Consider the following 14316-nt stretch of genomic DNA (forward strand, 5'->3'; position numbering starts at 1 on the left):
CCCTGAAATGGCTGATAACAGGGGGCAATAGACTGTATTCTCCTGTCCTACAGTCATCCTCTCCCCTGAAATGGCTGATAACAGGGGGCAATAGACTGTATTCTCCTGTCCTACAGTCATCCTCTCCTCTGAAATGGCTGATAACAGGGGGCAATAGATTGTATTCTCCTGTCCTACAGTCATCCTCTCCCCTGAAATGGCTGATAACAGGGGGCAATAGACTGTATTCTCCTGTCCTACAGTCATCCTCTCCCCTGACATGGCTGATAACAGGGCAATAGATTGTATTCTCCTGTCCTACAGTCATCCTCTCCCCTGAAATGTCTGATAACAGGGAGCAATAGACTGTATTCTCCTGTCCTACAGTCATCCTCTCCCCTGAAATGGCTGATAACAGGGGACAATAGACTGTATTCTCCTGTCCTACAGTCATCCTCTCCCCTGAAATGGCTGATAACAGGGAGCAATAGATTGTATTCTCCTGTCCTACAGTCATCCTCTCCCCTGAAATGGCTGATAACAGGGGACAATAGACTGTATTCTCCTGTCCTACAGTCATCCTCTCCCCTGAAATGGCTGATAACAGGGAGCAATAGATTGTATTCTCCTGTCCTACAGTCATCCTCTCCCCTGAAATGGCTGATAACAGGGAGCAATAGATTGTATTCTCCTGTCCTACAGTCATCCTCTCCCCCTGAAATGGCTGATAACAGGGAGCAATAGATTGTATTCTCCTGTCCTACAGTCATCCTCTCCCCTGAAATGGCTGATAACAGGGAGCAATAGACTGTATTCTCCTGTCCTACAGTCATCCTCTCCCCTGACATGGCTGATAACAGGGCAATAGATTGTATTCTCCTGTCCTACAGTCATCCTCTCCCCTGAAATGGCTGATAACAGGGGGCAATAGACTGTATTCTCCTGTCCTACAGTCATCCTCTCCCCGATGTGAAATGGCTGATAACAGGGAGCAATAGACTGTATTCTCCTGTCCTACAGTCATCCTCTCCCCTGAAATGGCTGATAACAGGGAGCAATAGACTGTATTCTCCTGTCCTACAGTCATCCTCTCCCCTGAAATGGCTGATAACAGGGGGCAATAGACTGTATTCTCCTGTCCTACAGTCATCCTCTCCCCGGGGTGAAATGGCTGATAACAGGGGGCAATAGACTGTATTCTCCTGTCCTACAGTCATCCTCTCCCCTGAAATGGCTGATAACCGGGAACAATAGACTGTATTCTCCTGTCCTACAGTCATCCTCTCCCCTGAAATGGCTGATAACAGGGGCAATAGATTGTATTCTCCTGTCCTACAGTCATCCTCTCCCCTGAAATGGCTGATAACAGGGGGCAATAGATTGTATTCTCCTGTCCTACAGTCATCCTCTCCCTGAAATGGCTGATAACAGGGGCAATAGATTGTATTCTCCTGTCCTACAGTCATCCTCTCTCCTGAAATGGCTGATAACAAGGAGCAATAGACTGTATTCTCCTGTCCTACAGTCATCCTCTCCCCTGAAATGGCTGATAACAAGGAGCAATAGACTGTATTCTCCTGTCCTACAGTCATCCTCTCCCCTGAAATGGCTGATAACAGGACGCAATAGACTGTATTCTCCTGTCCTACAGTCATCCTCTCCCCGGGGTGAAATGGCTGATAACAGAGGGTAATAGACTGTATTCTCCTGTCCTACAGTCATCCTCTCCCCTGAAATGGCTGATAACAGGGGGCAATAGATTGTATTCTCCTGTCCTACAGTCATCCTCTCCCCTGAAATGTCTGATAACAGGGGGCAATAGACTGTATTCTCCTGTCCTACAGTCATCCTCTCCCCTGAAATGGCTGATAACAGGACGCAATAGACTGTATTCTCCTGTCCTACAGTCATCCTCTCCCCGGGGTGAAATGGCTGATAACAGGGGGAAATAGACTGTATTCTCCTGTCCTACAGTCATCCTCTCCCCTGAAATGGCTGATACCAGGGGGCAATAGATTGTATTCTCCTGTCCTACAGTCATCCTCTCCCCTGAAATGGCTGATAACAGGGGGCAATAGACTGTATTCTCCTGTCCTACAGTCATCCTCTCCCCGGGGTGAAATGGCTGATAACAGAGGGTAATAGACTGTATTCTCCTGTCCTACAGTCATCCTCTCCCCTGAAATGGCTGATAACAGGGGGCAATAGATTGTATTCTCCTGTCCTACAGTCATCCTCTCCCCGGGGTGAAATGGCTGATAACAGGGGGCAATAGACTGTATTCTCCTGTCCTACAGTCATCCTCTCCCCTGAAATGTCTGATAACAGGGAGCAATAGACTGTATTCTCCTGTCCTACAGTCATCCTCTCCCCTGAAATGGCTGATAACAAGGAGCAATAGACTGTATTCTCCTGTCCTACAGTCATCCTCTCCTCTGAAATGGCTGATAACAGGGGACAATAGACTGTATTCTCCTGTCCTACAGTCATCCTCTCCTCTGAAATGGCTGATAACAAGGAGCAATAGACTGTATTCTCCTGTCTTACAGTCATCCTCTCCCCTGAAATGGCCGATAACAGGGAGCAATAGACTGTATTCTCCTGTCCTACAGTCATCCTCCTCCCTGAAATGGCTGATAACGGGGGGCAATAGACTGTATTCTCCTGTCCTACAGTCATCCTCTCTCCGGGGTGAAATGGCTGATAACAGGGGGCAATAGATTGTATTCTCCTGTCCTACAGTCATCCTCTCCCCTGAAATGGCTGATAACAGGGGGCAATAGACTGTATTCTCCTGTCCTACAGTCATCCTCTCCCCTGAAATGGCCGATAACAGGGAGCAATAGACTGTATTCTCCTGTCCTACAGTCATCCTCTCCTCTGAAATGGCTGATAACAGGGGACAATAGACTGTATTCTCCTGTCCTACAGTCATCCTCTCCCCTGAAATGGCTGATAACAGGGGGCAATAGACTGTATTCTCCTGTCCTACAGTCATCCTCTCCCCTGAAATGGCTGATAACAGGGGGCAATAGACTGTATTCTCCTGTCCTACAGTCATCCTCTCCCCGGGGTGAAATGGCTGATAACAGGGGGCAATAGACTGTATTCTCCTGTCCTACAGTCATCCTCTCCCCTGAAATGTCTGATAACAGGGAGCAATAGACTGTATTCTCCTGTCCTACAGTCATCCTCTCCCCTGAAATGGCTGATAACAGGAAGCAATAGACTGTATTCTCCTGTCCTACAGTCATCCTCTCCCCTGAAATGGCTGATAACAGGGGGCAATAGACTGTATTCTCCTGTCCTACAGTCATCCTCTCCCCTGAAATGGCTGATAACAGGGGGCAATAGACTGTATTCTCCTCTCCTACAGTCATCCTCTCCTCTGAAATGGCTGATAACAGCGGGCAATAGACTGTATTCTCCTGTCCTACAGTCATCCTCTCCCCTGAAATGGCTGATAACAGGGGGCAATAGACTGTATTCTCCTGTCCTACAGTCATCCTCTCCCCTGAAATGGCTGATAACAGGGGGCAATAGACTGTATTCTCCTCTCCTACAGTCATCCTCTCCTCTGAAATGGCTGATAACAGCGGGCAATAGACTGTATTCTCCTGTCCTACAGTCATCCTCTCCCCTGAAATGGCTGATAACAGGGGGCAATAGACTGTATTCTCCTCTCCTACAGTCATCCTCTCCTCTGAAATGGCTGATAACAGGGGGCAATAGATTGTATTCTCCTGTCCTACAGTCATCCTCTCCCCGGGGTGAAATGGCTGATAACAGGGGGCAATAGACTGTATTCTCCTGTCCTACAGTCATCCTCTCCTCTGAAATGGCTGATAACAGCGGGCAATAGACTGTATTCTCCTGTCCTACAGTCATCCTCTCCCCTGAAATGGCTGATAACAGGGGGCAATAGATTGTATTCTCCTGTCCTACAGTCATCCTCTCCCCTGAAATGGCTGATAACAGGGGGCAATAGATTGTATTCTCCTGTCCTACAGTCATCCTCTCCCCTGAAATGGCTGATAACAGGGAGCAATAGACTGTATTCTCCTGTCCTACAGTCATCCTCTCCCCTGAAATGGCTGATAACAGGGGGCAATAGACTGTATTCTCCTGTCCTACAGTCATCCTCTCCCCTGAAATGGCTGATAACAGGGGGCAATAGATTGTATTCTCCTGTCCTACAGTCATCCTCCCCCCTGAAATGACTGATAACAGGGGGCAATAGACTGTATTCTCCTGTCCTACAGTCATTCTCTCCCCTGAAATGGCTGATAACAGGGAGCAATAGACTGTATTCTCCTGTCCTACAGTCATCCTCTCCCCTGAAATGGCTGATAACAGGGGACAATAGACTGTATTCTCCTGTCCTACAGTCATCCTCTCCCCTGACATGGCTGATAACAGGGGGCAATAGACTGTATTCTCCTGTCCTACAGTCATCCTCTCCCCGGGGTGAAATGGCTGATAACAGGGGGCAATAAACTGCATTCACCTGTCCTACAGTCATCCTCTCCCCTGAAATGGCTGATAACAGGGGGCAATAGACTGTATTCTCCTGTCCTACAGTCATCCTCCCCCCTGAAATGGCTGATAACAGGGGGCAATAGACTGTATTCTCCTGTCCTACAGTCATCCTCTCCCCTGACATGGCTGATAACAGGGAGCAATAGACTGTATTCTCCTGTCGTACAGTCATCCTCTCCCCTGAAATGGCTGATAACAGGAGGCAATAGATTGTATTCTCCTGTCCTACAGTCATCCTCTCCCCTGAAATGGCTGATAACAGGGAGCAATAGACTGTATTCTCCTGTCCTACAGTCATCCCCCCCCCCTGAAATGGCTGATACCAGGGGGCAATAGACTGTATTCTCCTGTCCTACAGTCATCCTCTCCCCTGAAATGGCTGATAACAGGGAGCAATAGACTGTATTCTCCTGTCCTACAGTCATCCTCTCCCCTGAAATGTCTGCTAACAGGGGCAATAGACTGTATTCTCCTGTCCTACAGTCATCCTTTCCCCTGAAATGGCTGATAACAGGGAGCAATAGACTGTATTCTCCTGTCCTACAGTCATCCTCTCCCCTGAAATGGCTGATAACAGGGAGCAATAGACTGTATTCTCCTGTCCTACAGTCATCCTCTCCCCTGACATGGCTGATAACAGGGGGCAATAGATTGTATTCTCCTGTCCTACAGTCATCCTCTCCTCTGAAATGGCTGATAACAGGGGGCAATAGACTGTATTCTCCTGTCCTACAGTCATCCTCTACCCTGAAATGGCTGATAACAGGGGGCAATAGATTGTATTCTCCTGTCCTACAGTCATCCTCTCCCCTGAAATGGCTGATAACAGGGGGCAATAGACTGTATTCTCCTGTCCTACAGTCATCCTCTACCCTGAAATGGCTGATAACAGGGGGCAATAGACTGTATTCTCCTCTCCTACAGTCATCCTCTCCCCTGAAATGACTGATAACAGGGGGCAATAGACTGTATTCTCCTGTCCTACAGTCATCCTCTCCCCCGGGTGAAATGGCTGATAACAGGGGGCAATAAACTGCATTCACCTGCACAGCACATGGGTAGAGGACAGATTTCAGGATAAGTGTCCAAGTCCTTCCTGTGTCCTCAGTCTTTAGGTGTCTCTAGGAGAGCTATGTAACATTCATAGCTGTCACCCAGCTTTTCCAGAGTCCTGTAAGGCCATAAGACAGGGGATATATAACTGTATAGCTAGGCAAACTGCCATTCAGAACTCTGGAAAAGATGGATATCTGCCCCTGTAGGAACTGTATTGGTGGTCATAATGGATGTCACCCAGCTTTCCCAGGTGCTGGTGGCAGAGGTCTTCATACTTCCTGACTGCGCCGCGCCAAAGTGCACATAACACATAGCACAATTGTCATTTCCAGACGAGTTCATACCTGATAGCTTCTGCTGCGAGAGGCCCTGGTGCGGCTCCGTCCGCCTCACTCTGCACGTGCCGTCATTCATCCGGAACGCGACGCTCGCTTTCACTGCATCTATGATGGAGAGGAAGAGCAATGAATGGAAAAGCAAGACATCATCTTCCCTGGATGCACACGTTACACCAAGACGGCCGACGCTCTCTTTAATTGATTGATTTTTATGATATTCTTGGAGAATGATGAATGTCGCGGATATCCATCGCTTGAAGCATAAATGATAATCACTAGTGATGAGCGGCAGGGCTCATATTCGAATTCGTGATATTTCGGGAATATTCTGTAGAATATTTGCGAATTTGAATATTCGTTATATTCTACATTCTTTTTTTTTACTCGAAAATCGGCAAGGTACTGATCGCATAATATGCGAATATTACACAATCAATACAGGCGTGGGTCAAAAACGAATATATAGCACTATAGAATAGCACTATAGAATATAGTGCTATATATTCGTTATATCGAATATGCGTCATCTGAACACAGGATTCCTCCCGGCCTCTTGCTTGTGGGCCATTGAGTTAGTGGCCCACAAGCAACTTAAGCAGGAAGGAATTATGACTTCAGATGGTGAAAAAATTACGAATATTCTAAAAAATGAATATATAGCACTATATGCTAAATATTTGCGAATTCTCGAAGTGGCGATATTCGTGAAAAAAAAATCGCTTTTCGAATATTTGTGCTCAACACTAATAATCACCAGGTATAATTATAATAATTTCAATGCTATAAGCGTAGTAAGAGTAATATCTGCTCCATCAGAATCCATATTAACTGGTTATACGAGTAAATGTACAGTGTGTGGAAATCGACACCATTGTAAACCTACAGAGCTCCTGCACGTTAATGGGAGCAGATCAGGATCTCTGACAACTGGAATCAAGGTCTCTGACAACTGGGACCCAAAAGACTGCTGCTCAGTAAGTGTTGCTGCCTCTACTGAACCCAGCAGTCACATGATCACCAGGGGCCCCTGGGTATGCCATCGCTATAATCCGCTGTGCCGATTACTGATGTTGGCACAGGGATAGATTTCCCCTGGAGTTTCCTATAGATGACCCCACCACCCCCATATTATAGTAAAACACATAAATACACAAAAACATTAAATATATATAAGAAAATACAAAAAACAAACACAAACCGTCGCCACAGCAATTAACTCCAACCTATACATACACTACTCACAAAAAGTCTGGGATATTTGGCTTGTGGGTGAAATTTCCGGATGACCCTAAAATGCCCTCTAACCTTTACAGGAGAACTTAATGTGACCTTCTCTAACCTTCTGAATCCACATGTCCAAGTGCTCAATGTTTCAGGACTTTTTGCACAACTTGCTGTTCTCTAACAAGGAGCTTAACGGCAATATCCACAACAGGAGTTTGATTCATGAATTGCCCAATAACTTTCCTGGTTCAATTAGAATTGGTATTAAACAGTCCTCCTCATCATGCTGTTCACATTGTGACATCATGAGACCAAGAAGACACCTACCAATTGATGAGCAGTACCTCGCCATTGTGAGGCTTCAAGCAGGATGTTGTCAGAGTGTCACAGTGTGTCATCTGCAGGTTGTATCAGAGATACAGAGACTGGAAGACTCACAGGAAGGCAAAGAAGTGGAAGTCCTTTGGCCACATCCCACACTGATGACCGCTTCATTGTGAACAATGCCCTGTGGAACCGGATGATGAATGCCACACAACTCCAGGCACATTTAAGGGAGGCGAGAGGTATCAAGTGTCAGATTAGACCATTGGAAACTGTTTACATCAGCGTGGTCTGCGTGCTAGACAACCTGCAAGAGACATGACCACACCACCAGGCACAGGCATCAGCGTCTTATATGAACCAGGGAGCATCTACGCTGGACGAGGGACCAGTTGGGCTCAGTGCTGTTCACTAATGAAAGTCGATTCATGCTGAACGGAAATGATGGCCGCAAGTGATCTTGGAGACCTTAAGTAGAGCACTCTACATCAGTCACTGTGGTCACCAGAAGAGCCTTTGGTGGTGGTGGTGTCACAGTGTGGGCAGGTGTGTCTAGTCAATGCACACTGTGAATGGTCCAGTGACAAGCCCAGACTACCTGAAGAACATCATTAATCTGGTCATTGTGCCTCTGCAGGAATAACACAGGCCTAATGTCATCTTCATGGAGGACAATGCTCCAGCTCATCGAGGTCACATCATTAGACTGGGGGACCTCAAATGGAGTGGCCGGCACTTTCTCCAGACCTGAATCCCATTGAAAACCTATAGGATCAGCTGAGTCACTGTGTAGAGGCTCGCAACTCTGTATCCCAGAACCTCAATGACCTGAGGGGCGGCCTTCAAGAAGAGTGGGATGCCATACCTCAGCAGACAATAAGTCGCCTTGTGAACAGCAGGAGACTTTGTTGTCAAGCTGGAATTGATGATCAAGGCCACAGGATAAGATCCCGAGACAGTGACATTTTGTGGCGGTGTACCCAGCACTGGGGTCGGCTTTTGTCTCCATATATTGTCTGAGATGAGGAAATCTCCATTGCTGCTTCTACGTAAATGCCCGACTTTCATCATATAATATCACTGGAGCTGGAACTTGTAGTTCAGGGGTTGACCCACAAACAACATTTAATCCCCTCTCCACTACTATGATTGCTGAGGGGGGTCTCTGAATCCCCTGTGACCCCCAGGGATTATACATTTTTTAGTCACAGGTAATAAATATTGTTTGTGGGCTAATCAGCGTCACCAAAACCACCAAAACACAAGAGAGAACCCATTCTAATACTTTATAGTCGGATGAACCTGCAAAGGTAAAGAATAAAGGACTATTAAAAAAAAGTTTTATCTTGTACTTATTACCCCTAACAAAAGTAAAAAAAAGAAAAACTTTTCTATACAAATGGTGTAGGCACCACGAGTCAAAAAAAAAAAGTCACAAAAAAGGTATTTAATAAAAAGGGTTGTAAAAACAGATTGTGCATAAAATCACTAAGCCTGGTCATGAGGAGCAAAACACTCTGGTGGTCAAGTGGTTAAAAATGTAAGAGGGTCACTACACTACAACAGATACCACAACAGCCGACACTACACTACAACAGATACCACAACAGCAGTCACTACACTACAACAGATACCACAACAGCCCACACTACACTACAACAGATACCACAACAGCCGTCACTACACTACAACAGATACCACAACAGCAGTCACTACACTACAACAGATACCACAACAGCCGTCACTACACTACAACAGATACCACAACAGCAGTCACTACACTACAACAGATACCACAACAGCAGTCACTACACTACAACAGATACCACAACAGCCGGCACTACACTACAACAGATACCACAACAGCCGGCACTACACTACAACAGATACCACAACAGCAGTCACTACACTACAACAGATACCACAACAGCAGTCACTACACTACAACAGATACCACAACAGCCGACACTACACTACAACAGATACCACAACAGCCGACACTACACTACAACAGATACCACAACAGCCGGCACTACACTACAACAGATACCACAACAGCCGACACTACACTACAACAGATACCACAACAGCCGGCACTACACTACAACAGATACCACAACAGCCCACACTACACTACAACAGATACCACAACAGCAGTCACTACACTACAACAGATACCACAACAGCAGTCACTACACTACAACAGATACCACAACAGCAGTCACTACACTACAACAGATACCACAACAGCAGTCACTACACTACAACAGATACCACAACAGCCCACACTACACTACAACAGATACCACAACAGCCGTCACTACACTACAACAGATACCACAACAGCCGGCACTACACTACAACAGATACCACAACAGCCGACACTACACTACAACAGATACCACAACAGCCGGCACTACACTACAACAGATACCACAACAGCAGTCACTACACTACAACAGATACCACAACAGCCCACACTACACTACAACAGATACCACAACAGCCGTCACTACACTACAACAGATACCACAACAGCCGGCACTACACTACAACAGATACCACAACAGCCGACACTACACTACAACAGATACCACAACAGCCGGCACTACACTACAACAGATACCACAACAGCAGTCACTACACTACAACAGATACCACAACAGCAGTCACTACACTACAACAGATACCACAACAGCCGGCACTACACTACAACAGATACCACAACAGCCGGCACTACACTACAACAGATACCACAACAGCCGGCACTACACTACAACAGATGCCACAACAGCCGGCACTACACTACAACAGATGCCACAACAGCCGTCACTACACTACAACAGATACCACAACAGCCCACACTACACTACAACAGATACCACAACAGCCGACACTACACTACAACAGATACCACAACAGCAGTCACTACACTACAACAGATACCACAACAGCCAGCACTACACTACAACAGATACCACAACAGCAGTCACTACACTACAACAGATACCACAACAGCAGTCACTACACTACAACAGATACCACAACAGCCGGCACTACACTACAACAGATGCCACAACAGCCGTCACTACACTACAACAGATACCACAACAGCCGGCACTACACTACAACAGATACCACAACAGCCGACACTACACTACAACAGATACCACAACAGCAGTCACTACACTACAACAGATACCACAACAGCCCACACTACACTACAACAGATACCACAACAGCCGTCACTACACTACAACAGATACCACAACAGCAGTCACTACACTACAACAGATACCACAACAGCAGTCACTACACTACAACAGATACCACAACAGCCGGCACTACACTACAACAGATACCACAACAGCCGGCACTACACTACAACAGATACCACAACAGCAGTCACTACACTACAACAGATACCACAACAGCAGTCACTACACTACAACAGATACCACAACAGCAGTCACTACACTACAACAGATGCCACAACAGCCGTCACTACACTACAACAGATACCACAACAGCCGGCACTACACTACAACAGATACCACAACAGCCGACACTACACTACAACAGATACCACAACAGCCGTCACTACACTACAACAGATACCACAACAGCCGTCACTACACTACAACAGATACCACAACAGCAGTCACTACACTACAACAGATGCCACAACAGCCGTCACTACACTACAACAGATACCACAACAGCCGGCACTACACTACAACAGATACCACAACAGCCGACACTACACTACAACAGATACCACAACAGCCGTCACTACACTACAACAGATACCACAACAGCCCACACTACACTACAACAGATACCACAACAGCCGACACTACACTACAACAGATACCACAACAGCAGTCACTACACTACAACAGATACCACAACAGCCGTCACTACACTACAACAGATACCACAACAGCCCACACTACACTACAACAGATACCACAACAGCAGTCACTACACTACAACAGATACCACAACAGCAGTCACTACACTACAACAGATACCACAACAGCCGGCACTACACTACAACAGATGCCACAACAGCCGTCACTACACTACAACAGATACCACAACAGCCGGCACTACACTACAACAGATACCACAACAGCCGGCACTACACTACAACAGATACCACAACAGCCGGCACTACACTACAACAGATGCCACAACAGCCGGCACTACACTACAACAGATGCCACAACAGCCGTCACTACACTACAACAGATACCACAACAGCCGTCACTACACTACAACAGATACCACAACAGCCCACACTACACTACAACAGATACCACAACAGCCGGCACTACACTACAACAGATGCCACAACAGCCGGCACTACACTACAACAGATGCCACAACAGCCGTCACTACACTACAACAGATACCACAACAGCCGTCACTACACTACAACAGATACCACAACAGCCCACACTACACTACAACAGATACCACAACAGCCGACACTACACTACAACAGATACCACAACAGCAGTCACTACACTACAACAGATACCACAACAGCCGCCACTACACTACAACAGATACCACAACAGCCGGCACTACACTACAACAGATACCACAACAGCCGGCACTACACTACAACAGATACCACAACAGCCGGCACTACACTACAACAGATACCACAGCAGCCTGCATTACAACAAATACAACAACAGCCGGCACTACACTAAAACGGATACAACAGCAGCCGGCACTACACTACAACAGATACCACAACAGCCGGTACTACAACAGATACCACAACAGCTGGCACTACAACAGATACCACAACAGCCGGCACTACAACAGATACCACAACAGCCGGCACTACAACAGATACCACAACAGCCGGCACTACAACAGATACCACAACAGCCGGCACTACACTACAACAGATACCACAGCAGCCTGCATTACAACAAATACAACAACAGCCGGCACTACACTAAAACAGATACAACAGCAGCCGGCACTACACTACAACAGATTCCACAACAGCCGGTACTACAACAGATACCACAACAGCCTGCATTACAACAAATACAACAACAGCCGGCACTACACTAAAACAGATACAACAGCAGCCGGCACTACAACAGATACCACAACAGCCGGCACTACACTACAACAGATACCACAACAAGCAAGCACTACAACAGATTCCACAACAGCCGGCACTACAACAGATTCCACAACAGCCGGCACTACAACAGATACCACAGCAGCCGGCACTACAACAGATACCACAACAAGCAGGCACTACACTACAACAGATACCACAAAAAGCAGGCACTACAACAGATACAACAACAGCCCTCAGTACACTACAACAGCTTGCACTGCACTACAGTACACAGCAGCTTCACCACTGCAATCGATATCAGATGACTTTTCCTGGAAAACACATATTTGTACATGTGGCGACTCCATCATCCAGGCAGTTTCTCCATGGAAAGCAGGGACACTCGTGTTAGAGAATGAGAACTCTATTATTTAGATTTGCTAGAGATTTTTGGATGCTAGGTGAAGCCTGTCCGTAACCTCTTCTTTTTTTTTTCTTGCCGTCACAGACTATACGGTCGTGGACACAAGTTTTGAGAATGACAAAAATATTAGTTTTCACAAAGTTTGCTGCTAAACTGCTTTTAGATCTTTGTCTCAGTTGTTTCTGTGATGTAGTGAAATATAATTACACGCACTTCATACGTTTCAAAGGCTTTTATCGACAATTACATGACATTGATGCAAAGAGTCAGTATTTGCAGTGTTGGCCCTTCTTTTTCAGGACCTCTGCAATCCGACTGGGCATGCTCTCAATCACCTTCTGGGCCAATTCCTGACTGATAGCAACCCATTCTTTCATCATCACTTCTTGGAGTTTGTCAGAATTAGTGGGTTTTTGTTTGTCCACCCGCCTCTTGAAGATTGACCACAAGTTCTCAATAGGATTAAGATCTGGGGAGTTTCCAGGCCATGGACCCAAAATGTCAACGTTTTTGTCCCCGAGCCACTTAGTTATCACTTTTGCCTTATGGCACGGTGCTCCATCGTGCTGGAAAATGCATTGTTCTTCACCAAATTGTTGTTGGATTGTTGGAAGAAGTTGCTGTTGGAGGGTGTTTTGGTGCCATTCTTTATTCATGGCTGTGTTTTTGGGCAAAATTGTGAGTGAGCCCACTCCCTTGGATGAGAAGCAACCCCACACATGAATGGTCTCAGGATGCTTTACTGTTGGAATGACACAGGACTGATGGTAGCGCTCACCTTTTCTTCTCCGGACAAGCCTTTTTCCAGATGCCCCAAACAATCGGAAAGAGGCTTCATCAGAGAATATGACTTTGCCCCAGTCCTCAGCAGTCCATTCACCAGACTTTCTGCAGAAGATCAATCTGTCCCTGATGTTTTTTTGGAGAGAAGTGGCTTCTTTGCTGCCCTTCTTGACACCAGGCCATCTTCCAAAAGTCTTGGCCTCACTGTGCGTTCAGATGCGCTCACACCTGCCTGCTGCCATTCCTGAGCAAGCTCTGCACTGGTGGCACTCCGATCCCGCAGCTGAATCCTCTTTAGGAGACGATCCTGGCGCTTGCTGGACTTTCTTGGACGCCCTGAAGCCTTCTTAACAAGAATTGAACCTCTTTCCTTGAAGTTCTTGATGACCCTATAAATTGTTGATTGAGGTGCAATCTTAGTAGCCACAATATCCTTGCCTGTGAAGCCATTTTTATGCAACGCAATGATGGCTGCACGCGTTTCTTTGCAGGTCACCATGGTTAACAATGGAAGACAAATGATTTCAAGCATCACCCTCCTTTTAACAGGTCAA

General features: G+C 46.5%; 1 protein-coding gene across 5 annotated transcripts in view; it reads right to left on the minus strand.

The window, feature by feature from the left end:
• Positions 1 to 14316, minus strand: part of SCUBE2 (signal peptide, CUB domain and EGF like domain containing 2) — a 112401-nt gene that overhangs the window by 42775 nt on the left and 55310 nt on the right. For 4 of the 5 annotated variants that reach the window (XM_040410291.1, XM_040410290.1, XM_040410292.1 and 1 more), the window contains one exon: positions 5919 to 6017. The exons of the other annotated variant lie outside the window; for it this stretch is intronic. In XM_040410291.1, the coding sequence (XP_040266225.1) occupies positions 5919 to 6017 (99 nt within the window). The remainder of the gene's footprint in view (positions 1 to 5918; positions 6018 to 14316) is intronic. 5 annotated transcript variants of the gene reach the window in all.

Source organism: Bufo bufo, chromosome 10 (genome assembly GCF_905171765.1).
Source record: "Bufo bufo chromosome 10, aBufBuf1.1, whole genome shotgun sequence".
Lineage (NCBI taxonomy): Eukaryota > Metazoa > Chordata > Amphibia > Anura > Bufonidae > Bufo > Bufo bufo.